Raw genomic sequence first — 27644 nt, forward strand, 5'->3', positions numbered from 1 at the left:
TGGATCCGTCCCCTGAGATTTAGGTCAAGTGATTCCTAGTAATCTCTACTTGAATGTATTATACACAGGTCCTAGCTATTCAAGCTGAAATACTGAATTTACCTGGAAGTCACCTTGTCCAGTGTAACTTTGACACTCGCTTCCCCTCCTCCAGCCTTTCCTACCTCCAGTCCCACTTCATACTCTGGATAGGATTCTTTCTAAATCAAAGTGCTGATCTCATCGCCCGCTTCCCCGTTCAAACTTTTCAAGGGTTCCTTATTGCCCTTTTTCTAACTTGGATCTGACGATGTCGTGCTTTCCCTGAGCCCTCCTCTTGGAAAAGCCACCACTCTTTTGTGTTCCCGGAAACCACAAAGAAGTACTCACAAATGAGTCTATCCAAATCTTTCTATTTCTGGATCCTTGTATTTAAGAGGCGTTTTTGAGTAGTTCTGAATTTTATTAATTTTGGAACCAGCTGAACTGCTGTTAATAGAATGCCTTATAAGGCGTTTCCTTCTCACACAGCAGTCCTGATGCGAGCAGCCTATGGCTGTAGGATTGCTTTGCTGTGCCTTGCACATGGCTTCTGAGGTTGTGCCTTCTTCCCCATTTTCTAGCCAGCAGGAAAAAGGAAAAAGGAAGGCCAAAGTAGGTAGATTTGTCTTTACGGAGCTTACCAGGAAGTGAGCAATCGCTTCTTACATCCTCTTTGCCCAGCTAAGTTACAGGGCCATACCTGGTTGCAAATACGGCTAGGAAATATTACCTCTAACCGGGCAACAGTCTCTACGCAGCTCAACTAAGCGGTGATGGTAGCAGATGTCTGTTACCAAAAAAGAGAAAGTGAGGATGGTATCTGGAGGATACTTACTTGCCTTTATCACAGGAACAAAAATGTATGTTGATTAAAAGTGAAACTGGGAAGGGGCACCTGGGTGGCTCAGTGGGTTAAGCATCTGCCTTTGGCTTAGGTCATGATCCCAGCATCCTGGGATTGAGTCCCACGTCCGGCTTCTTGCTCAGCGGGGAGCCTGCTTCTCCCTCTGCACTCTGCTCCTCCTGCTTGTGCTCTCTCTCTCTGACAAATAAAATCTTGAAAAAGAAAAAAGGAAAGAAAGAAAGGAAGAAAAAGGAAGGAACGGAGGGAGGGAAGGAGAGAGGGAGGAAGGAAAGGATAGGATAGGATGTGTCTGCAGATTATTTGTCTTTAAAAAAAAATCAAGACTTGTGTTTACATGTCAGCCTTGCATGATGGCCTCAAATATTTCTAGCTCATGTGGGCTCTAAGGGTGACAATAAGTCCTAGTTTTCATGGAGAGTCCCAGTTCTACCTCATCCTGGCTTCCCTTTTTGTTTAGCACTTGTCACTCTCAAAAGTTTTCCAGTTCAGAAGGTGAACTTCGTTTTCACTTTTATTGGTCTCAGCTCTTGCAGATTTCCTAACAGTCATATACTTCTTTTGTTGTCATTTTAGATTAGGATGGATTAGGACTGTTTACTGTAAGTAATTCTGGGCAGAATAGTGGTAGTGGTTTATACGTCATCGTTTCCAGAGTACGTAAAGTGAGTATGGGCAGAACTTGAAGCTGTGGGAGGGCAAGGGCTGTATGTATCTTGCTCCTATTATATATGTATTCTCAGCCCCTACTGAGCTACCTAAGCCAAATATTTGCTGATAATGTGTCATGAGGTGAGCCCGATGCCTTCTTGGACAGTAAAGGTTTCCTGAAGTCTAGGATGGGCCAGATAAGTTATCTTCGACTACAGATCCTTCCTACCTTCACAGGGAATGCAGTGCTTGACAATGAATCGGTGGGTGATTAAACAGCCACTCTCTGTCTTAGCATTAGCAGCATCGACCTAATGATACTGATCCGTTAAAACAGTACACATCATCATTGTTAGAGTTCTGATGTGTTGCATGTAAGATGACACAAATGAGCAAACTGTTTCTTGGTGATAATAATCTGTTTTTACTGGGGTTTTGGCTCACGAGGAAGAAAGGAAAATAACATTTAATCACTCCAAAAATGATCACATCTCAGATGGATAAATTCTATCACTTAGAAGATTTTAGATCTTAATTTACATCCAATATCTTATACTTCAATGTGGAATTCCCAGTCTATGCCAGGGATGGGTACCAGATGGCTGAAATCAGGGCCGATTGTGTTCAGATCTCTTCAGTTTGCCCAAGGGCTTGTAAAAATGCCCTTTTCTCTGTGGACCGTGACATGGGTTGAGGAACACTGTTAATTTCTCTACAGTTAAAATAGCAGATGCGTAAATAAATACATTGGCACTTGTGTATGTAACACTTTTTTTTTTTGTTCAAAAATGTTATCTTGAATCATTTTTTCAGGGTTGAATCAATATCATGCTTTGTCAGAAAGTAAATACCCCGTTTTTTAAATTCAAGGATCTTCATGTAATGTTGCAAGAAGCAGCTTCATCTAAAATCAGCAGCAGCATACTGAGTTAGCCGCTTATGTGTAAAGTAAGCATATGCATTTGGTAAGGTCTTTGTACCCTCCCAGTACAGAAAGGTTTAGGAGTTTTTACACACTCTGGGCTATTCAGTTGTGCCTTAGTTTTATAGCTCCGCTAATACTTTATAATCAGGAGAAATGTTATCAATTAGATCATCATGATTGTGGCTCTCTTTATTAAAAATCCGCTAATTCATCATAATTTGGGAAGAGGGAAAATACCATTAACACCATGCACACTGTAGCTAGTGAAGGGCTTCCAGTCAAATACCCTATCAGACCCGCTTCTCTAGAGGCGATGTGTAGTTTTTACAAGGGCTATACAGGAGCACCTGGGTGGCTCGGTGGGTTAAGTGTCTGCCTTTGGCTCAGGTCGTGATCTCAGGTCCTGGGAATCACTCTCTGCTCAGCAGGGAGCCTGCTTCCCCCCCCACCCCGCCTGCCTCTCTGCCTACTTGTGATCTCGGTCAAATAAATAAAATCTTTAAAAAACAAACAAACAAACAAAAAACCAAGGGCTACACAAGTTAAGTACCAAGAAACAAGAAGTAAATTGTGAATAAAGCAATCCTTTCTTTTATCAAATCCTTTGAAATAGGACAAAAGTGATACTCAGCCAAATTTACCATTTTATCAATAATTCCAAAACGAGGCTTCGTATTACTTTAGAAGGCTGACACTTTGGGAGAAGTTTTGGTTAAACCTCAGATTGCTTCTAATATCAATAATGAATTCCATTATTTTGTCAACTGTCATTAATGACTTTTAAGAGTTTTGATTGTTTTTCATCTTCACGGTATTTGATTTACACCTTTATTACCTTGAAGTCCCCTCCTCCTTATCTTGTTGTTTTGGGTTTTATCCTGTTCTCTTTTTTCTTCACTGTTCCCCTCCCCACCCAAATCCTTGATGATCCTTTTTTCTCTCCATTACCACCTTCTTCTTCAGGGTTTTCTTTAGCGGCTCCCACCTTCCTTAATTTTTTCTGGACATCTCAAGCCAGTTTTGGAGAGAGGTTGGTGTAGGAACATTTGGTAAACATTCCTGCTGTGTGTTCAGCATTATACTGGATGTCTTGTGTATCCTGTCACAGTGGTATTTTATCCCTGCTCCACGGATGAGGACAGTGAAGGCCCAAGTTTACATAGCTAGTGATGTGAGATACTAATTGTGTGTCCATTTTACAGATGAAGTGTTAAGAGGTGGAGATGGGATGGAAACTCAGGCAGGCCAACTCCTTAAGCCACTTTCTTATCCATTATGCTACCAACATGTAAGAATTAAAGTTCTGTTTTAGATTTTTTTTTTTTTTTAAAGTTTATTTGTCAGAGAGAGGGAGAGAGAGCAAGCACAGGCAGACAGAATGGCAGGCAGAGGCAGAGGGAGAAGCAGGCTCCCTGACGAGCAAGGAGCCCGATGCGGGACTCGATCCCAGGACACTGGGACCATGACCCGAGCCGAAGGCAGCCGCCCAACCAACTGAGCCACCCAGGCATCCCTAAAGTTCTGTTTTAAATTATTAGCTCAGTAAAAGGAGACTCTAGATTATTTGTGCATAAATTATGCCATTTTTATGTTATTTTTGTATAGTTTTAAAGAATTTCATTGTATTCTCATACTGTTACCCCTTATATCTTTGCCCCATCTTCACTGCTACCCTACTGCTTGGCTATTTTGTACCTATCAAATATAAACTCATTTTAATACCTAAAGAAAACGTAAGAAGGAACAAAACTATGCTGCTTTTCCCTGTCTCGCCTGAAAGATCTAAGGAAGGTTTGGTTTTTCTCTAGTTTCCATGTTAGTTTATTCCAGAAACCAGGTTTTATTAGCATGAAAAATCACAGACTTTGACTGTGTGTAGGATTCTTACAGTGTTATCTGCCAGCTTTCTTTTGATTATATTGCATATGATATTGTACAGTGCAATGCATCGTATGTATGCATTCTCTAAGTATGGATGAACCCGGAACTGTTTGGGTTTTTTATTTTTTAAGATTTAATTAATTTATTTGACAGAGATCACAAGTAGGCAGAGAGGCAGGCAGAGAGGTGGGGGGGGCGGGAGCAGGCTCCCCGCTGAGCAGAGAGCCCAATACTGGAGCTCCACCCCAGGACACTGAGACCATGATCTGAGCTAAAGGCAGAGGCTTAACCCACTGAGCCACCCAGGCACCCTGTTTTGTGTTTTAAAATTGTGCTTCACCCCAGAAGTGCTGTAAAAAGATAGTTACCCATCATCTATGTGTTGATAATACTAAAGTCATGTTTTTCAAACTATCTTAAGCTTATAGATTTCATGCCCTAACATGTGAGGACTATGTTTCTTTTCCTTTTTTTCCTCTTTTTCCCCCAAACCCTTTTAAAAAGCAGATTATTATATATAATCTGCTGCTTACTTTTTTTAAAAGGGTTTCGGGGGGAAAATGGTATAAAGAATTCTGGAAGATGTGTGTGCGGGCGGTGGGGAAAGGATTTGAAGGGCTTAGGAAAAAAGATTCAGTTACAATGAAATCCTGTAAATGGACATAAAAGAACAAGGGTACGGACCGATAAAGTAGAGAATTAAAGGAAACCGGGGGGTTATCCCTTAACACCTTTCTCTCCTTCGCCTTCCTTATCCAGTCCATTAAGTCTGGTTGTTAGTTCTTGGGCCTTTTAGTTCCTAAATCCTCCATGTTACCTGCTCCCTCCCTTCTCCACTCAGAGCCCAGTCTTCACCTTCATCTCTTGCCCAGAATAACCAGTAGCTGCTCTCCTAATCTCCCATCTTCCCTCACTAGTGTCCTCCTGCCCACAGCGATCTTGGAAGAGACAAACCCCACCCCCCCACTTGTCACGTGCCTCCCATCTCAAGCTCCAAACACATCGGTGGCTCCCTGCTGCTCTTAGTTCTGTGACATCAGAAACTTCCACATGGCTCACAGGACCACATCCCCTCACACCACATGCTCTTCCTCCCTGAGCTCCAGGCCGGGGACCCTTCCGTTCCTCACATGCTCTTTCCTCGCTGTCTGGCTACAAAGCAGGACCTTTGGACCTTCTGGCCCAGCCCCTCTGCACTTTCTTCACATTCTGCCCCAGTTGGGACTTCTTCCCTGATCTTGCCACCTGGAGGAAAAGCCGCTGTTATCTGCTTTCATGATGCATGCAAGACGAGGAAGGTCAAGATCTTCCCGTATCATGACATGGGGAAGCTCTCTTTTAAGAAAAGAACACAAAGTTAGAGGCATTAAAAGTAGATGCTGGGCCTTGAAAGGGTCCTGTGACAGCAAGGGTTCCTGAAGCTTATGCTCCTCTCCCTGCAAAGTAAAATCTTCCTGAGTGGTCCTCTTCTTGGTAGCGCTTCTCAGTTGACCGTTTTACATCTTCAGTCATGAATAGTTCTCTCTCCTAGACTGTGCATTCCATGAGAAAGGAAACATGTCTTTGCCCACCAGAGTTTCTCCAGGAATTTGCATCATGTTAACACTTGAGTACACAGATATGTTTCATGGATGGAGGGTTGAGGGAGTGAATAAGTAAACAAAGATTCAGGTTAAGGGTTAATGCTTATAATGCCTTTATAAAATGTAGCCGTCTTTCTTGGAAGCTACAGCTAAGTGGAGAACACCCAGATCCCATTGCTCTTATGTCAGTACGTTGTGAAAGGCAAACTCTCGTCTTCCTATCTGGTAGTAAAGAATTTTTATAGAGCTCTTTATATAAAATGCCTTATACAACACAGTGAATAACGACAGCAGCTTTCACAGAGCACTTCCCAGGGCTCTGGGTACTGACTCAGCACTTTGGTACAGTATTCTGATTGAAGTGTTTATGGACTCCAGCAAACTGTGCACATGCAGTTAGAGGCGGTCAGAACCTCGGCATCCAGTATGTGTGCTGAAGGGCAAAAAACACCATGAGGACGAGGAAAACAAACATCTGAGGTTCCGGCAGCTTCCTTGTCTCCCGGAGTCTGCCTCTCTGGAGCTCCTTCCTGCTTGTCCTTTTATATTGCTTGGCTGTATGCTAAAATGGGGCTCTTTTGCCTCAGTCCAGGAGTTCACACTGGCTTATCACCTGCCTGCAATCAAGAATCAGACCTTGGTCTTATCTCCTGGTGAGGGTGTGCCCACACTTACCTTTGTCTTTTTGTTTTCCCGTAGAATGTTGACTTCTAAGCCAAACTGCCTGCAGATGGTCTATCCCTGTGAGTCACCTTCAGAATAACCTGTTAAAAAGAGTTGTATGGTACTGTCCATCTGGACATTGAAGAATTTGTGCCAGAGCTGATCCTTTTAAACTCTGGCACAATTAACAGTGACCTCAGCTGTCCCTGTAATGAACAGCGACAGCGTTTGGCTCACAGGTTCAGTGCCTTCTACGCCCGCTCCTAGAATGCTGGTTACAGGTCACCAGGATTTGTTCTGGTCTGGTTCAGACCTTTATTACATTTTTGTTTTTGTTTTTCTTTTTCCCTGTGTCATGCTCTGGGTATATGCAGATAAAAGAAACTCACCTCCTTTAGGGTGGGAATTCAAACCTAGGTGGAGGGAGAGAAGGAGACAGACAGATTGATGGAACTCCCAGTTGAGCAAGGGTCATGAGCAGCCATGGTCTGTGTCTGTGTTCATTTCTAGTCCTAATGGCTGGGCTGTTTTAATGAACCACTGGGTAGCCTCATGAATTACATGTCCAAGGTATGGGATAGCCATATCTGAGTATCTTTTACTAACTTTGAGAAGTTTTCTCAGGGTTAGTAAGATGAATACCAGGCAAGGCACTCAGGTGCTTTCTAGCAACCTGGACTAAATCAGGAGCAAGGACTGGTAGGTTCCCAGCTGTCTGTATCCAGAGCAGATACCCATGGGTTTGTGATGAGAGGGCCTTTCTGTCCCAAAGACAACTGGAACAGAATGTGGCAAGACTTCCCAGGATCATGGAAAGGTCCTGAGGGGGTCAGAAATCTCCATTCTGACTCACTTTCCTTAGTCCAGTCTCAGGCATGTGCCAGTCATACTCTGGAGTAGCAATACTAAAGGTGAGTAAACTTGAAAACAAAATGGTCAGTTTTGGCCTAAGATGTCTTTTCTTACAGGTGGGAAGAATTTAGAAATGCAAATGTAACTACCCTTAACAATCCCACTGGCTGCCTCGCAAACTGGATGAAGTTAGGATTAGAAGACTTTGACCAGACATTTCTCTCTGAGCCTGGGATGGCTTTCTCTGGAGCCTTTATTAAGGCCTCTTTTGCAGGGCTGATCAGACCATCTCCATACCTCTTTCTCTGTTTGTGTTTCCTCTAGGCTTCTTTTTCAGTGGGGACAGCTGCTGATTTTTCGTATTATTATTCCCCTTTTTATCCCCAGCTCCTGTATCTAGCACTCTGTAAATGTTTTTTGAATGAAATATAGTTTCTAGTAGAAGGTGCCTAAGCGATACCTGTAGGTACTGAAGGATTTGTGAAGTTCTCTTGGCCTGAGTTCCTGGTCAAGGCAATGCTAGTGATAATTTGTGAAAGAAAACTCTGATGTTTGCACGAAATGAAATGTGGAAGCCATTGATTTAGAGGTTCTTTTGTTCCATGAATGAGATCTCATTTTCTAGCTTTCAAACATGGGCCTTGACTTTTAGAATTAAAAGCTAGTAGAAAAGGCAAGAAAATACACAATGGTATATTAAAATATTTTTGTTAATTCCTGAGATATTTTGTCTTAGATTTTCTAAAATGTATTGAGAATTCTATTCCTTAGCTTTGAAGTGGATTTTCTCTGTGAATAGCACTGCTCTAGAGAGAAAGTCCAAGTAGGTACTAAAATATACTTTGTTTTTGTAGCTCACAGATTCTGGATTTTCTCAAGTCCTTTTCTTTCAGGTGTTAAGTGGATTCATAAAAAGCTTTTGGAAGGCTACCTGAGTGGCCCAGTCAGTTAAAAGTCTGGATCTTGATTTTGGCTGTGACCTCAGGGTCATAAGATCGCTCTGCCCCTCCCCCACTTAAAAAAAAAAAAAGCTTTTGGAGGTAGCAAAATGGGTGGATTTTGTGAAATCTGATTTTAGTAGGTTTTAGTTCTTTATTTTTCTTAAGGTCCTTTTTTTTTTTTTCTTTTCGGTGTTCCAGATTTCATTGTTTATGCACCACACCCAGTGCTCCATGCAATATGTGTCCTTCTTAATAGCCACCACCAGGCTCACCCAACCCCCCACTCCCCTCCCCTCCAAAACCCTCAGTTTGTTTCTCAGAGTCCACATTCTCTCATGGTTTGTCTCCCCCTCCAGTTTCCCCCACCCCCCCCCCCCAGCTCACTTCTCTCCATCTCCCAATGTCCTCCATGTTATTCCTTATGCTCCACAATTAAGTGAAACCATATGATAATTGACTCTCTTGCTTGACTGATTTCACTCAGCATAATCTCCTCTAGTCCTGTCCATGTTGATATAAAAGTTGGGTATTCATCCTTTCTGATGGAGGTATAATACTCCTTTGTATATATGGACCATATCTTCTTTATCCATTCGTCCGTTGAAGGGCATCTTGGTTCTTTCCACAGTTTGCCGACTGTGGCCGTTGCTGCTATGAACATTGGAGTACAGATAGCCCTTCTTTTCACTACATCAGTGTCTTTGGGGTAAATACCCAGTACTGCAATTGCAGGGTCATAGGGAAGCTCTATTCTTTAATTTCTTAAGGAATCTCCACACTCTTTTCCAAAGTGGCTGCACCAACTTGCATTCCTTCCATCAGTGTAAGATTTTCTCTTTTTTTCTCTACATCCTTTCTCCTTTCTCTACATCCTCTCCAACACTTGTTGTTTCCTGTCCTGTTAATTTTGGCCATTCTGACTGGTATAAGGTGGTATCTCAATGTGGTTTTGATTTGAATCTCCCTGATGGCTAGTGATGAACATTTTTTCACGTGTCCATTAGCCATTTGCATGTCTTCTTTGGAGAAGTGTCTGTTCATGTCTTCTGCCCATTTTTTGATGTGATTATCTGTTTTGTGTGTGTTGAGTTTGGGGAGTTCTTTATAGTTCTATAGTGTCATTTGCAAATATCTTCTCCCATTCTGTGGGTTGCCTCTTTGTTTTGTTGACTGTTTCCTTTGCTATGCAGAAGCTTTTGATGTTGATGAAATCCCAAAAGTTCATTTTTGCTTTTGTTTCCTTTGCCTTTGGAGACCTGTCTTGAAAGAAGTTGCTGTGGCTGACGTCAAAGAGGTTACTGCCTATGTTCTCTAGGATTTTGATAGATTCCTGTCTCACATTTAGGTCTTTTATCCATTTCGAGTTTATCTTTGTGCATGGTGTAAGAGAATGGTCAAGTTTCATTCTTCTACACATAGCTGTCCAATTTTCCCAACACCACTTACTGAAGAGACTGTCTTTTTTCCACTGTATATTTTTTCCTGCTTTTTCAAAGATTATTTGACCATAGAGTTGAGGGTCCATATCTGGGCTCTCTACTCTGTTCCGCTGGTCTATGTGTCTGTTTTTGTGCTTTGTAGTAAAGCTTGAAATCAGGCAACATGATGCCCCCAGTTTTGTTTTTCCTTTTCAATATTTCCTTAGCAATTCGGGGTCTCTTCTGATTCCATACAAATTTTAGGATTGTTTTTTCCAGCTCTTTGAAAAATACTGGTGGAATTTTGATCGGAATGGCATTGAAAGTATAGATTGCTCTAGGCAGTATAGACATTGTAACAATGTTTATTTTTCCAATCCATGAGCATGGAATGGTCTTTCATCTTTTTGTGTCTTCTTCAATTTCTTTCATGAGTGTTCTGTAGTTCCTTGAGTACAGATCCTTTACCTCTTTGGTTAGGTTTATTCCCCGGTATCTTATGGTTCTTGGTGCTATAGTAAATGGAATCGATTCTCTAATTTCCCTATCTGTATTTTCATTGTTAGTGTATAAGAAAGCAACTGATTTCTGTACATTGATTTTGTATCCTGCCACATTACTGAATTGCTGAATGAGTTCTAGTAGTTTGGGGGTGGAGTCTTTTGGGTTTTCCATATAAAGTGTCATGTCATCTGCGAAGAGAGGGAGTTTGACTTCTTCTTTGCCAATTTGAATACCTTTTATTTCTTTTTGTTGTCTGATTGCTGTTGCTAGGACTTCTAGTACTATGCTGAACAAGAGTGGTGAGAGTGGACATCCTTGTCATGTTCCTGATCTCAAAGGGAAGGCTGTCTGCTTTTCCCCTTTGAGGATGATATTCATTGTGGGTTTTTCAGAAATGGATTTACGAAATTGAGGAATGTTCCCTCTATCTGTGTACTTTGAACCATTTTAATCAGGAATGGGTGCTATATCTTGTCAAATGCTTTTTTCTGCATCAATTGAGAAGACCATGTGGTTTTTCTCTCTTCTCTTACTGATTTGTTCTATCACATTGATTGATTTGTGAATGTTGAACCACCCTTTCATCCCATGGATAAATCCCACCTGGTCATGGTGGATAATGTTTTTAATGTACTATTAGATCCTGTTAGCTAGGATCTTGTTGAGAATCTTGGCATCCATATTCATCAGGGATATTGGTCTGAAATTCTCCTTTTTGGTGGGATATTTGCCTGGTTTGGGGATCAGGGTAATGCTCACTTCATAAAAAGAGTCTGGAAGTTTTCCTTCTGTTTCTATTTTTGAAACAGCTTTAGGAGAATAGGTATTATTTCTTCTTTGAATGTTTGGTAGAATTCTCCAGGTAATCTGTCAGGTCCTGGGCTCTTGTTTTTTGGGAGGTTATTGATCACTGCTTCAATCTCATTACTAGATACTGGTTCATTCAGGTTGTCAATTTCTTCTTGATTCAGTTTTGGAAGTTTGTAGGTTTCCAGAAATGCGTCCATTTCATCTAGGTTGCTTAACTTATTGGCATATAACTGTTGATAATAATTTCTAATGATTATTTCTATTTCCTTGGTGTTAATCGTGATCTCTTCCTTTTCATTCATAATGTTATTAATTTGGGCCTTCTCTCTTATTTTCTGGATTAGTTTGGCTAGTGGTTTATTGATCTTACTGGTTCTTTCAAAAAACCAGCTTCTCGTTTCGTTGATATGTTCTACTATATTTCTCGTTTCTATCTCATTGATCTCTGCTCTAATCTTGATTATTTCCCTTCTTATGTGTGGGGTTGGCTTAATTTGTTGTTGATTCTCCAGTTCTTTAAGGTGTAAAGATTGCTGGCGTATTCTGGATTTTTTAATTTTTTTTGAGGGAGTCATAGAGGACTATGTATTTCCCCCTTAGGACTGCCTTTGCTATATCCCACAGGTTTTGGACCAAAGTGTCTTCATTCTTATTGGTTTCCCTGATTTATTTGAGTTCTTCTTTGATTTCCTGGTTGATCCAAACATTCTTAAGCAAGGTGGTCTTTAGCTTCCAAGTGTTTAGTAGGTTTTAGATAGCCAAGTGGTTTGTAAAATCAAGGGACAAGTCCCTAAACATTTTTTCTGTTATTTTTGAGGTATCTAGACCAAAGTAGTGTTAGAGGAAAATTGTTTTTTTATTTTTATTTTTTTAAGATTTTATTTTTCATCTTTACATGCAACGTGGGGCTTGAACTTATAACCCCAAGATTGAGAGTCCCATGCTCTGTCGGCTGAGAAAATAGAAATAAAATTCTATTTATTAAAATAGAAAACGACTTTTAAAAGAAAATTCCAGGGCACCTGGGCGGCTCAGTTGGTTGAGTATCCAACTCTTGATTTTGGCTCAGGTCATGATCTCAGGATCATGAGATTGAGCCCCACTTTGGGCTCTGCACTGGACGTGGAGCCTGATTAACATTCTGTCCCTCTCCTCTGCCCCCCCTTCTTAAAAAAATAAATAAAAGAAAATTTCTTATAATCTTTTTGAGAATGAGTAACACTGAGTTGTTGTATTTGTATATGGAATTATATTAGCTAAAGTATCTTGCATAATTATAATATCCATAACAATATGTATTAATTAATAACATAATGGCGAGTCCAGTCTCAAAATGGAGGTAAAAGCGCCACCCGGTCACCCCCAGCCTGACTCCGGCCATTGCCGCCGCTGCCACCGGGGTGAGGAGGGCCATGATCCAAAGGAACCAGAGCAATTGAGAAAACTGTTTATTGGTGGTTTGAGCTTTGAAACTACAGATGATAGTTTAAGAGAACATTTTGAAGAATGGGGTACACTTACAGATTGTGTGGTGATGAGAGACCCCCAAACAAAACGTTCCAGGGGTTTTGGTTTTGAACTTTCTCCTGTGTTGAAGAGGTGGATGCAGCAATGTGTGCCTGACCACACAAGGTTGATGGGCGTGTAGTGGAACCAAAGAGAGCTGTTTCTAGAGAGAATTCTGTAAAGCCTGGTGCCCATCTAACAGTGAAGAAAATTTTTGTTGGTGGTATTAAAGAAGATACAGAAGAATATAATTTGAGAGACTACTTTGAAAAGTATGGCAAGATTGAAACCATAGAAGTTATGGAAGACAGGCAGAGTGGAAAAAAGACAGGATTTGCTTTTGTAACTTTTGATGATCATGATACAGTTGATAAAATTGTTGTTTAGACATACCACGCTATTAATGGGCATAATTGTGAAGTGAAAAAGGCCCTTTCTAAACAAGAAATGCAGTCTGCTGGATCACAAAGAGGTCGTGGAGGTGGGTCTGGCAACTTCACGGGTCGTAGAGGAAACTTTGGAGGTGGTGGTAACTTTGGCCGTGGTGGAAACTTTGGTGCAAGAGGGAGGGTATGGTGGTGGAGGTGGTGGCAGCAGAGGTAGTTATGGAAGAGGTGATGGTGAATATAATGGATTTGGAGGTGATGGTGGCAACTACGGTGGTGGTCCTGGTTACAGTAGTAGAGGAGTCTGTGGTGGTGGTGGACCAGGGTATGGAAACCAAGGAGGTGGATATGGAGGTGGTGGTGGAGGATATGATGGTGACAATGAAGGAGGAAATTTGGGAGGTGGTAAATGGTGGAGGTGGGAACTATAATGATTTTGGAAATTATAGTGGACAACAGCAATCAAATTATGGACCCATGAAGGGGGGGCAGTTTTGGTGGAAGAAGGTCGGGCAGTCCCTATGGTGGTGGTTATGGATCTGGTGGTGGAAGCAGTGGATATGGTAGCAGAAGGTTCTAAAAATTTTTCAGAAGAAAAGGGCTACAGTTCTTAGCAGGAGAGAAGAGCAAGGATTTGTCAGGAAAGCTGCAGGTTACTTTGAAACAGTCCTCCCAAATGCATTAGAGGAACTGTAAAAATCTACTACAGAAGGAACAATGATCCATAGTCAGAAAAGTTACTGCAGCTTAAACAGGAAACCCTTCTTGTTCAGGACTGTCATAGCCACAGTTTGCAAAAAGTATGGCTATTGATTAATGCAACATAGTGTCAGTTAGATGTATATTCCTGAGGTCTTTATCTGTTGTAGCTTTGTCTTTCTCTTTTTCGTTTTCTTTTCATTACATCAGGTATATTGCCCAGTAAATTGTGGTAGTGGTACCAGGAATAAAAAATTAAGGAATTTTTAACTTTCCAAAAAAAAAATTAGTAACATAACATCTGTAACAGTTAATACTCATATAATATCAGTCATACAGAGCTCTGTTTGAAAACACTGAAGCATTCCTTCTCTCTCATTTTACATCTGAAGCATTTATTTTCTTTAATTGTAGGAGTTTTTCATGTCTGAATTGGGTGTGGCATGTGTGTGTGTTCCTGCACACGTGTGTACATATGTTCAAATGTACATTGAATGTTGAGGAAGGGATACTGGTAGTGATGATATAGCTCATTACTTCTTTATGAACTTTAACTTGTTCTGCTTTGACTTATTTCACTGAAGGATTTGAGGATTTGATCCTCACCAGTCTCAGGTGTTTACCCAATCTGCCCAGTTTGGCCAAGAAAACTGGCCGGTTTTTCACAGAACGCAGTAGAAAGAAAATGAACATTCGTATTTGGGTAGGGAACTCATACCTATGTGAAAAATATATGTATTAGATTGATTAATCAAGCTCTTTGCTATTTCATATACTAAATTCTTTTGATTAAGTAACACTTCCAAGCCATTTGTCTTCCTTTTAATAGGGGTATTGAAGGTCGTCTTGTGCAGATGGGATTAATTTTTAAAGTTTTAAATTAGGTGGCCATATTTTTCTGTTTTGATGCTAGGATTTTGCTGTATGCTAATAATAATCTTAATATAAGTTTTCCAGTGAACACTAAGTTCCCCACATTTACACTGCTAAAGAACATGAGCAAAAAACAAGATTTGAATCCAGGTCTCTTTGGCATCAAACTTTGCCACCTCCTAATGTAAGTAATTTTCATTGGGGAGCACCTGGCTTGCTCAGTTGGTGGAGTATGTAACTCTTGATCTCGGGGTTGTACGTTTGAGCCCCATGTTGGGTGTAGAGATGACTTAAAAATAAAATCTTAAAAAAAAAATAAGTAATTTTAATTGAAATGTTTTGGAAAGAAATGAAATCGAAACCAGAGTTTTACTGTCTTTTATTTTGGGATTCCTGCTACATGCTAATTCAAAATTCAAGAAATTGGCCTAACCCTCTTCAGTTAAAGACTAATTAAGATGGGCTTGCTTTTCTCCTCAGTGATTCTTTTTCTGCATTCAGATTCAGCAAACATCTTTGTGTCAGACCCTAAACTGAATTGCTTCCAATACATGGCAATATTGTTATTAAGATTTAATAGATGAGGGGCGCCTAGGTGGCTCAGTGGGTTAAAGCCTCTGCCTTCAGCTTAGGTCATGATCCCAGGGTTCTGGGATCGAGCCCCGCATCAGGCTCTCTGCTCAGCGGTGAGCCTGCTTCCCCCGCCCCCCTCTGCCTGCGTCTCTGCCTACTTGTGATCTCTGTTAAATAAATAAATAAAATCTTGAAAAAAAAAAAAAGATTTAATAGATGAGACATGGAGTGGATAAGGAAAGTGCTAAAGATTTTTCTTCAGGACGAGTTCGGTGTAATCATAATAACATAGCAATCATTTTAGAACATATTTGAACCTAGAATGCTGTGTAGTGTGACTCTACAATTAGGGTACCTCCTTTCACTATCCTGTTTCTGTTGAGAGGCAGTTTAGGCAGTAAAATAAAGATTGAGGTCTGGCTTCTAAATTTTAATGACTTTTTTGAGGTTTAATTCATATAGCATACAATTCACCCAGTTAAGTGTACTTTTCAGCATTTTTCAGTATATTTACGGGGTTGTCCAACCATCATAGCTTCTAATTTTTGAACCTGGCTATTGGTTATTGGTTTAGTCCATTATTACTGGTCATGCTTTCAGATAAGAAAACAGAAGCAGGGACACCTGGGTGGCTCCGTCATTAAGCCTCTGCGTTTGGCTCAGGTCATGATCCCAGGACTCTGGGATCGAGTCTGGCATCAGGCTCCTTGCTCAGCGGGAAGCCTGCTTCTCCCTCTCTCACTCCCCCTGCTTGTGTTCCCTTTCCTGCTGTCTCTCTCTGTCAAATAAATAAATATAATCTTTTTTTTAAAAAATGAAAAGAAAATAGAATCATATAGTGTAAAAGAATTTAGATTCAGTCTGTTCTTTCCTGATTCATCATTGTTCAGTCAAAGTCCATTAATTTTACTCTTTCAGTTCTAGTACAGAAAACTTTCCCAATTCCCATCAGAAATGTGTACTTATGGGAATGTTAAGCTGATTTTCGTATGTACCATAAACAGAGAAGCCTTGGAATGTGAAATCCTCATGCTTGTAATGTAATTCTTTAAGTCCTTTGCAATAGACGTACTATAAAGGAGAACCCAAAGAATGTATGCAATTACTACTAAGTGTGCCTTTCTCAGGTTAAAAAAAAAAAACAAAAACACCCTTATACATGGTTATATCCATTCTGAGTCCCCATTCACTAAAGAGATCAAACCTTGGATATGGAAGTTAGGTACTGATCTCTCTCATTGACTTGACTTTCACATTAGAAAGTCACTTGAGGATCATCATGTACTTAACATACTATATTATATGAATATATATTTAATATACTTGGTATGCACTTGTATATATGAAAAGCAATTTCTGTTTTCAAAGTGCTCCCGCATTTTCAGGCAGTTAATGGTTGAAACACTCCCTGGGAGGTAGGAAGTTTTTACTCTGTTTTTGATGGGTAAAATGGGATAACAGGCACACTTACTGAAGTCCTGTGTTTGAGATAAGAGCTAGTTGGTGGCTGACGTTGCAGGAAAGTACTGGTTTCCTGCCTTATGGGCCCACGCACTCCCTTAAGACATTTAAACCATCCATGCTTCGGTTTGTTTCCACCTTGTGACTTACCTGTAAAATGTGCTATCTCTACAGGGGCATACTAGATGAAGAATGGGATAACAATAGAATTATTTGTAGTTTCTATAATACCTAACTTCTCCCATATCTCCATGCCTTTGTGCTTGCTACTTCTGTCAAAATCATATTTCCTACCCTCCTAGGCACCCCATGACGGTCCCCCTTCTTCTGATCTCAGCTTGGAAACCACTTCTCTGTGGAGCCCCACCCCCGGTTATCAGATGCAGACGTGGGTTTGTGCTGTCCTACACCTCCTGTATTTTGTATTAACCCGGTCAGGGCAGTTTTCTTACTGTGTTGTAATAGCACACTTACTGCTAATGGGGATGTCCATTAGACTGGGAACTCCTGGAGGGCAAGGACTAAGTTACATCATGTCCACATTCCGCTCCCTGGTGCCTGGCTCATGGTTTTTGACATCGTGAAAGGTCACCTTAGGGAAGGAGGTGGTGATTACATAATTTCATTCCTCCGTCTCCTCAAAGCCAAGGACAAGGGTCAGAAGTTCCCTCCTTCAGCAGCCGACCGTAGCTAACAGCGCAGCCACTGGAAGACCGATGGAGATAGGAATAGACTGGAGATAGGAATATGAAAGATTCTGTTAGCCGTGTCACTTAATTAGCCCAGGGAGGTCTGTTAAGCTTTATGTGCTCGGGTTTCTGCATCCTGGTAGCCAGTAGCAGTGCCTCATTCCCCGGGTTACCATGAAAGTCCGCGGAGGTATTTCATAGAAAAATAGTTTGCAAACTGCACACACAAGGAGTAAGGAAGAGAGGCAGCATCACCTGCTAGAAGGAACATGTGGCTTGGCCTTAGCTGAGATTTTTCAATCCAGATTTCTCCACTAATTATTTGACTTCCACAACTTAATTCCTGCAGGCCAGTTTCTCTGTCAGGGGAAAATAATCCCACTGTGGCAGATGAGCGTAAAGTAAGGGTTAGGTGAAATGCAGACGGTGTTCCACTGGCGTTCATCTGTGCGCCTTGAGCTCATCCCAGCCAGAGCTGTTGCACATGGTAGATTCATACCTCTGCACCTACTTTTCTGTGGCAGATTCAGTCCTTTGTAGTCCGGGGAGGCCTCTGACCCCAGCCAGCCTGTGCAAGCCTTGGCTGGGGGAAGGTGGAGCTTCTGTCTGCTGACACTGAGCGTTTGTAGAGCAGTTGTTTGTACTTTGATCATTTCTTTTTGAAACTTTTTATTGAAGTTAAAACATAATAAATAACCAAAAGGCACATAGCCTCAACGTACAGATCACTTTTTATAAACCGAGCAGACCCACGTAACTAGACCATTCATTCCCATGGATGCCTGATACTCCACTTTGTGAATATCCCACGTTTCATTTTTTCATTCTACTGGTGGTGGACGTGTAGCTAGCTTCCAGTGTAGGGCGATTGCAACTAGTGCCTCTGGGAATGTCTTTTATATGTGGCTTTTGATAAGGATATGTTTTTCTCCTGGGTATATTGCTGGGTCATAGAGTGTGCACATGTTCAATTTTAGTAGACGTTAACCCAGAAGTTTCCCAGCATGGTTTTATCAGTTTACTCCTACCAGCAGTGTTTAAGGGTTCTCCTTGCTCCCCATCCTCACCAGCACTTGATATTATCTGTCTTTTTCATTTTGGTGGCTTTTATGATAATTAGGTAGCATTTTGGAAGTAGAACTGTTCCCTCACCCCACAAAACCTGAAACCCTAAACTGTAGTACATTCATTTCAGGAATGCGTCCCACACAGAAGCCGATTATACCAGATGTAAAACTCCTATTACAGTGCTTGGCACATGAGAGGAAGGTGACACGTAACTAGCTGCCGTTATTGTCATCGTCATCATCATTGTTGTCACTGAATGCCTTCTCTGTTCTTGAGAGGAGAGAGAGTGGGTCACAGTGGATGGCAGGTGAATAGGAAGGCATAGTCCCTGCCCACATCCTTTAGGAAGGAGCTCATGATCTACAGGAAGAGACAAATATTAGAAAAAGATATTATTAGACCATATGATAGGAGTTCGGGAAAAGAGGCAGTACCTGCACTGGTGCTTGAGGAATCCAGAGGAGTTGAACAGAAAGAAAGAAGGGAAGTGACTGGAGGAGATGGCAGGGGCACAGAACCCTTGGCGTTCTGTGCTGTAGAGTAGACAGCATGCTGGAGGAAAAGAGCCCACCCTTGTGTGCTGGTCCCTGTTGTTCAGATGTTGGCACCCTTGCTGGGTTGTGGAGGCCAAGCTAGCAATCATTTGGGGTCATTGTGAAGTTACAGTACTCTAATGCTCTGTTCTCTGCCCCCACCTTTTAACTTTCTCTCCCTCCTCTGGGAAAGTGACCCACCTCCTCTTCTCACTCCTGGAATCAGAGCCTGTCCCGAGTCCAAGGTGCTGTAAAACCACAGATGAAGCTTTAACGGCTACGAAATACCGGTTACAAGGATCCCACAGCTTCTTTGCTGTCTGAGCCTTTAGCTATTTATCTTTATGCAGAGGCCTGGCTTAGAGTTTTTATTCTTGTCAGAGCCTGAGTTGCACTGTGGTGGCATTTAAGTTTAATCAAATGCTCTTTGACCCAATACCATATGCAGAGAGCTGGTCGCTGTTCTGGAGGGATGTTGAGGTGGAGGAGATGCTGACGATGGTAGTCAAGAGCCGTACGTACGGTCTTTCCTTGGTGAAGCACCTGCTACGTGGCAGGCATTGGCTAGAAGGAAATGAGGAGGACAGACATGGCCCCTGACCCATGGCCCTACTGAATTTAAAATCTGGTCTGGGATCAGACAAGTAGTCAGTTGGTTCCACCACAGTGTGACAAAGACTGTCCTGGGCAAAGGGACAGAGTCCTGTGAGAGCACGTTGGAGAAGAGCCCCATGCAGATGGGGGTTAGGCAGGACTTCCTGGGAAAGATGACAGAAATCTGGTAGCCTAATGAAGGTGACTGGGAAGGAAGTAGAGGAAACAGTGCATAGAAGGACCTGAATACAGGGGGGCAAGGAGTGGCTGGTTGGAGAAGCTGGAAGACCTTATCAGCCTAGAGTGTAGAGAATCTTTGGAGAAGAGTTTTAACCAAAGGACCCGCAGCAGGTGGGAGATGCATTGAAGGAAGTCAAGAGTGGAGGCAGACAGACAGCAAAAGGCAAACATCGTGTGATTTTATTTCTATGTGGAAACCGTAAAAGACAAAACGAACAAACAAAAACAGAAATTGACTCACAAGTGCAGAGAACAAACCTAAGGTTGCCAGAGAAGGTGGCAGTGCAGGGATGACCAAAACAGGCGAAGGGGATTGGGGAGTACAGACTTCAGGTTACACAACAAAGAAGTCATAGGAATGAAACATACAACGTAGGAGGTACAGTCAATAATATTGTAATCACTTTGGTGACAGATGGTGAGGACACTGACCACAGTGAGCATTTTGTGATGTACATAATTGTTGAATCACTGTTTTATACACCCAGAGCTAATGGAGCATTTCACATCAACTCTACTTTAATAACAATAATCAAATAAGTAGCTAAATAAATAAAAATAAAGACTGGAAGCAGAGAAACCAGTTGTAATAATTAGGACTTAACAGACAGGTAAGTAATATTCACAGCAGGATGACTTTCAAAATTCCCTTCTCCCCTCAGTTCTCCAACCCAAACATCCTGACTTCTTTACAGCCCAATACCACAATCTGAAGAGTAAAGAAGAATCTTATTAGAAAGAGGTATTTTTTTTCCTATTATTTATATGTATGGCCCTTTAAAACCGTGGTCCCTGGGTGTGATTGGATGAAGTTCTTTGCCAGGAAGAAACCTGTAATCTCTGTATTCTAAATAAGAGTCATGGTGACCTGTGGCTTGGTGCTGTGTTTGTGCATTCTGTGTAGGATCCAAAGAGCTCACATGACATGTGGTGAACTGCTTCTCATGCAGCTTGGCCCACTGCGCACTCCGGTAGCCTGGCTTCCTGCGTAAATTCCCAGCCACTCACAAAACCACACACACACACACACACACACACACACACACACACACACACGATACAAGAGCTCAGGATAAAGGGATTCCGGTGGGAATGTTATCTCCCACTTCCTTGGTCATTTTTTAATAAAGACTGAGGGCCAGGCATTTCATACTTCAGCCTTGAAGTCTAGAAGTGTGATTTCTAGTGATCTTCACTAAGTGTAAGGACAATGGAATAGTTTCTATGTATTTGGAGTCCTTGGGCTTACATTTACCTCTTACATAAAAGACATTCCACTTAAAAAAAAAAAAAAAACTATAGATAGGAGAATTGCTATTACAGATGAATAAATATTCATTGTATTTTATTAAGAAATATTATGTTCCTGCCTTGTGCAGCACGAGATGTATGTAGAGAGTTTCAGAAGAAATAAGACAGCGTCCCGACTTTCAGAGACTTTGAAACAGAGCCAGCAGAGTCAGTGTTCTGATCCCACCACTCTCTGTTTTGTCATCCAAGAGAGATACTAGTAACCAGTCATTTAACACTTCTTTGCTAACACCAGAGTCAGCCTCAGAATCCTTCTCAACACAGCAGTCCAGGCAACTTTGGCATCATTAGATTTTTAAAAATCTATTTTCTTTCCTTTATTTTAAAATATAATATATTCCCAGAATTTTAGGTATTTGCCTGGCCTTTTATCTTTCTTTCTTTTTACTAGCTTTTCAAAGAATTACGTCATATTCTAGTTGAATACTGGAACCTGAGAGCATCCCAAAAAAGTAGAATGTGATAGTGTTACTTTTCAAGAAGCTGAAACTTCCAGATTCAAGAAGATAAACACTGATTTCACATGTATGATCACAGAGGCCCATTCCCAGCACTTGCCCTAGAAACTTTGAGTTTTTCTTGCTTTTGTCAAGGATGATTGTCCTTTGTACTTTTATTCTTTGTAGGAATTGTTTCAGGACTGTAACACTGCCAGCCATCGGTGACTGGTAACCATATTTTCAGGTGATCTGGTACTGGACTTCCCTTCGTTGCGTCTGGGGTCGCTGCTTTGGTAGAGATCAAAGGTCTTGCTGGCCCTGACCTCTTTGGTGTCTTGTCACTGATCATTCCACCTGTGTCTCTGGCCCTCTTCTCATGCCACATGCGGTTCCACAGGGGCCGCATCCAAGGCCAGAGTTCCAGCTCTATATATTGATAAACCCCAAGTATGTGTATACTAAGACTCCTCTTAAACTCTAGAACCTTAATTTCAGCTGTCCATGGCACATTTCCACCAGAATGAGAAGAGCTAACGTAACGAGCGAACAAGTACTGTGGCCAGAGGCTAGAGCTTTATAATCAATACTTAACTTAAGCTTTCCAATATCCCTCAGAAGTTATCATCCCCATTATACAGATGAAAACATAAGACTTTGGAGAATCATACTGTTAGTAAGTGATAACCCTGAATCTGGTACACAAAGCTTATGTAGAGTTTAATAGTACGGACCCTTCCATTTTGGCTTGTACAAAATAGAAGTCCTCTCACCTCGCTTCCTAAGACTCCAGTCTTTTTTTTTTTTTTTTTTTTTTTTTTATTTATTTGATAGAGACAGAGATCACAAACAGGCAGAGAGGTAGGCAGAGAAAGAGGGGGAAGAGTAGGCTCCCTGCTGAGCAGAGAGCCCGATGCGGGGCTCGATCCCAGGACCCTGAGATCATGACCTGAGCTGAAGGCAGAGGCTTTAACCACTGAGCCACCTAGGTGCCCCCTAAGACTCCAGTCTTAACCTTGAATCCGTCCAGTTCACAGCAGATACCGTCATGTTCTCACATCCTTCTTCAAGGTCCAGAAAGTTAAAAATCTTTCAATTCTGGCTCCAAAACAGCTCTCAAACTTTTCCGCCCTTTCTACTCCAACTCTTCAGCACACTGCCCTTATTTCTCACCTAGAAAGCATTCTTCATTTCTTACCCCGCCCCCACTTTTTTTTTCCTCTTCTCTTGGGTGAGGAGAGAAAAGCTCCTACAACAAACCAGCATTTTTTTCTCATAGTTGTTCCTTTTAGCTTATTTTCTACTATACCTACCTTGGATAAAAAGCTAGGATGTGAAAGAGAATGCTTTCATTTGGAGCAAGTAAAGAGTTTTTGTGTGTTTGTTTTTCATTTAATGTTTCGCTTCCATCTTTGTAATGATGCCTTTTGTTTTCTTGTTTTCTAGGAATGTTTACCCTTGCGGAAGTTGCTTCACTTAATGACATTCAACCAACTTACCGAATCCTGAAACCATGGTGGGACGTGTTTATGGATTACCTGGCTGTCGTTATGTTGATGGTGGCCATCTTTGCAGGAACCATGCAACTTACCAAAGATCAGGTGGTCTGCTTGCCAGTATTGCCATCTCCTGTAAATTCAAAGGCACACACACCACCGGGAAATGCCGACGTTACCACCAGTATCCCCAAGATGGAAGCAGCCACCAACCAAGACCAAGACGGGCGGACGGCAAGTGACATTTCCTTTGGCGCATCTGCTGTGACACCTGACATACCTCTCAGAGCCACATATCCTCACACAGATTCGACATTTCCAAATCAGGAGACAAAGAAGGAGAAGAAAGATCCAACAGGCCGAAAGACAAACTTAGATTTTCAGCAATATGTATTTATTAATCAGATGTGTTACCATCTGGCCCTTCCGTGGTATTCCAAGTACTTTCCATACCTTGCTCTCATACATACTATTATTCTCATGGTCAGTAGCAATTTTTGGTTCAAATATCCCAAAACATGCTCAAAAGTAGAACATTTTGTTTCAATACTAGGAAAGTGCTTTGAGTCTCCTTGGACTACCAAAGCGTTGTCTGAGACGGCGTGTGAAGACTCGGAGGAGAACAAGCAGAGAATAACAGGTGCCCAGACTCTACCAAAGCATGTGTCTACCAGCAGTGATGAGGGGAGCCCTAGTGCCAGTACCCCGATGATCAACAAGACAGGCTTCAAATTCTCAGCCGAGAAGCCTGTGATCGAGGTCCCCAGCATGACCATCCTGGATAAGAAAGACGGGGAACAGGCCAAAGCCCTGTTCGAGAAAGTGAGGAAGTTCCGTGCTCACGTGGAAGACAGTGACTTGATCTACAAACTCTATGTGGTCCAAACGTTCATCAAAACAGCCAAATTCATTTTCATCCTCTGCTATACTGCCAACTTCGTCAACGCCATCAGCTTCGAGCACGTCTGCAAGCCCAAAGTGGAGCACCTGACTGGCTATGAAGTGTTTGAGTGCACCCACAATATGGCTTACATGTTGAAGAAGCTTCTCATCAGTTACATATCCATTATCTGTGTTTATGGTTTTATCTGCCTCTACACTCTCTTCTGGTTATTCAGGATACCTTTGAAGGAATATTCTTTCGAGAAAGTCAGAGAAGAGAGCAGTTTTAGTGACATTCCGGATGTCAAAAACGACTTCGCGTTCCTCCTGCACATGGTAGACCAGTATGACCAGCTGTATTCGAAGCGCTTTGGTGTGTTCCTGTCAGAAGTCAGTGAAAATAAGCTTAGGGAAATTAGCTTGAACCACGAGTGGACATTCGAGAAACTTCGGCAACACGTGTCCCGCAACGCCCAGGACAAGCAGGAGCTCCACCTGTTCATGCTGTCCGGCGTGCCCGACGCCGTCTTTGACCTCACAGACCTGGATGTGCTGAAACTTGAACTGATTCCGGAAGCTAAAATTCCCGCTAAGATCTCTCAGATGACTAACCTCCAAGAGCTCCACCTCTGCCACTGCCCTGCGAAAGTGGAACAGACGGCTTTTAGCTTCCTCCGCGATCACTTGAGATGCCTTCACGTGAAGTTCACCGACGTGGCTGAAATCCCTGCCTGGGTGTACCTACTCAAAAACCTTCGGGAGTTGTACTTGATAGGCAATTTGAACTCTGAGAACAACAAGATGATCGGGCTCGAATCTCTCCGGGAGCTGCGGCACCTTAAGATTCTCCACGTGAAAAGCAATTTGACCAAAGTTCCCTCCAACATTACAGATGTGGCTCCACATCTTACCAAGTTAGTCATTCATAATGACGGCACTAAACTCTTGGTACTGAACAGCCTTAAGAAAATGATGAATGTCGCCGAGCTCGAACTTCAGAACTGTGAGCTGGAGAGAATCCCCCATGCTATCTTCAGCCTCTCGAATCTGCAGGAACTGGATTTAAAATCAAATAACATACGCACCATCGAGGAGATCATCAGTTTCCAGCATTTAAAACGACTGACGTGTCTGAAATTATGGCATAATAAAATCGCTACCATCCCTCCCTCCATCACCCATGTCAAAAACTTGGAGTCACTTTATTTCTCTAACAACAAGCTCGAATCCTTACCGGTGGCAGTGTTCAGTTTACAGAAACTCAGATGCTTAGACGTAAGCTACAACAACATTTCAGTGATTCCGATAGAGATAGGATTGCTTCAGAACCTGCAGCATTTGCATATCACTGGGAACAAAGTGGACATTCTGCCAAAGCAGTTGTTCAAATGCATGAAGTTGAGGACTTTGAATCTGGGGCAAAACTGCATCACCTTCCTCCCCGAGAAGATTGGTCAGCTCTCCCAGCTCACTCAGCTGGAGCTAAAGGGGAACTGCTTGGACCGCCTGCCAGCCCAGCTGGGCCAGTGTCGCCTGCTCAAGAAAAGCGGGCTTGTTGTGGAAGATCACCTTTTTGACACCCTGCCACTCGAAGTCAAAGAAGCATTGAATCAAGACATAAATATTCCCTTTGCAAATGGGATTTAAACTGAGATGATCCGTGTGCAGGAACACCGTCCTAGAGGGCAAACACTCACGTACAAGTTATTGCAAGATAATGCATTTTAGGAGTAGATACATCTTCAAAAATAAAACACAGAGAGGATGCATAGAAGGCTGATAGAAGACGTAACTGAATGTTCCCTGTTTGTAGTGTTTTCAGTCAATTCATTTCCAGATCTTTTCTCTTTTCTTTTTTTCTTTTGGGGAAAGGGAAGGAACGATTATAATCACTAATCTTGGTTTCTTTTTAAATTGTTTGTAACTTGGATGCTGCCGCTACTGAATGTTTACAAATTGCTTGCCTGCTAAAGTAAATGATTAAATGGACATTTTTCTTACTATACCACCTTTTTGGAGGTGTCTTGATTTACTTTGCCGCATCGGTGCGGTATATTGCTTAAATGCAGACCACTGAAAGACGCGTCAGGTCACAACTTGTAAATTTGGATTAGCTGAAATAATTGATTTCCTTCCTCTTTTAATTTAGAGTGCCTCACATAGGCACTTCTTACCACATTGGGCTAGGTCTCCTGCTTCTGAGAATCCCTTTTTGGAGATTTTACACTCTTGAGGGCCCAGAACACAGTGAAGGTGTGTAGATTGTGGGTGGTGGGGGGGGGGTCATTTGTTTGTTTTTTTAAAAAATAACAAGAAAAAATAAAAGAAAATGACATTTCCCTTACCGAGAGCTGTTTTCCTATAGTCTAGAGTTACCATGAGACACATTTTTCTATCAATACTATAAGGTTGCCAATAAATAGAAAATGTTTTTTTAAAAATTAATTATAACCAAGACAAAATATTTTTTAATTATTTATTTGAGAGAGAGAGAGAGCACAGAAGTGCAGTAGGGAGGGCAGAGGGAGAGAGAGAGAATCTCAAGCAGACTCCCCACTGAGAGGGGAGCCTAATATATATATAAAGGAAAAAGTCTTATATTTTATTGCTAGCACTTTCTCTGACTGCCTCCCCTAACCTCAGAAATCATGACCTGAGCTGAAACCAAGAGTCAGATGCTTAACCTACTGTACCACCCAGGTGCCCCCCGAGACAAAATTTTTAATGGCTTAGTGATTAATGCTTTCCAATATATCAACATTTGGAAGATAATGCAAAATCAAAGCAATTATTAATTTTTGCCCTTTTCAGCTTTGGGGGGAAAAAATAGGACTTGTAGTTCATTGAGTTGGAAAACTGACTTTCTGTATTTATTTTAGCAACAGGCTGTATTTCCTATGTTTGCCTGTGGCTAGGAAGGATCAGGTCCAGGGAGATGCTGGCAGAATGTACTTCTTAGATGATGATTTTCCTTTTTTAACCTAAAAAGTGTCCAGATCCATTTCAGAAAATTAAAAAAATCCCCTACCACCTGTTTAGGCATTGGCTAGCAGGTGTTTCTCAGCCTTTCTACAGATGTGTCTTTTCAAAAAAAGGGGACTCTTTGGCACTCCAGCTGACAAAGTAATGTCCTCTCTCTATGAGATTGGACTCCTCTAATAAGACACAGGAGGGGCGTCTGGCAGACTCAGAAGAGCATGTGACTCTTGACCTCAAGGTTGTGAGCTTGAGCTCCACATTGGGTTGAGTAGAGATTGCTAAAAATAAATAAACTTAATAAAATAAAAGACTGGACACTCTTGTCATACCTTAGCATGACTTGAAGGGTCTTGTCAGAGAATGGGAGAAGACGGGCTCACATCCTTTTCCTCCCAAAACTGGTCTTGGAGTACTGGCCTGTTGCAAGTGGCGGTCTGTCTGTAAAGTTTATAATTACTCTAAGAAGTGGGATCACTTACAGAGAAAGCCTTGGCCTCTGTGGCTGAATTAGAAACTGACCCCAGCTACAGCATCCCAGCCACTCTCTCTCCTCATAAAGGACGAGTTTATAAAATCTCAAGTTCAGAAAATTAGAGGACGGGGCAAATTTGAGATATAGAAGCACACTGATGATTATGTCCGTACCTTCCATTTCTCTTCAGCATTCACTGATGTATTCAGTAGTACTGATTATGCCCCTACTATATGCCTACCCGGTCCAGAGAACTGGAATTCACTGTTGGAATGAGTCTGAATCCTTGGCTGCTGGAGCTTTACTGCCATCAGCAACTTCAAGGTGGGTTGCG

The 27644-nt window shown here is 41.8% G+C and overlaps 1 protein-coding gene and 1 pseudogene across 3 annotated transcripts in view; both read left to right on the forward strand.

The window, feature by feature from the left end:
- The window catches only part of LOC111143499 (leucine rich repeat containing 8 VRAC subunit D), a 118593-nt gene extending 92729 nt beyond the window's left edge, over positions 1–25864 (forward strand). For all 3 annotated transcript variants that reach the window (XM_022497301.1, XM_022497303.1, XM_022497302.1), the window contains one exon: positions 22928–25864. In XM_022497301.1, coding sequence (XP_022353009.1) covers positions 22930–25506 — 2577 coding nt within the window. In that variant the 5' untranslated portion in view covers positions 22928–22929 and the 3' untranslated portion in view covers positions 25507–25864. The remainder of the gene's footprint in view (positions 1–22927) is intronic.
- Positions 12445–13644, forward strand: LOC111143500 (annotated as a pseudogene).
- Positions 25865–27644: the final 1780 nt, after the last annotated feature.

This window comes from Enhydra lutris, unplaced genomic scaffold (assembly GCF_002288905.1).
Source record: "Enhydra lutris kenyoni isolate GAN:26980312 unplaced genomic scaffold, ASM228890v2 scaffoldscaffold9, whole genome shotgun sequence".
NCBI lineage: Eukaryota > Metazoa > Chordata > Mammalia > Carnivora > Mustelidae > Enhydra > Enhydra lutris.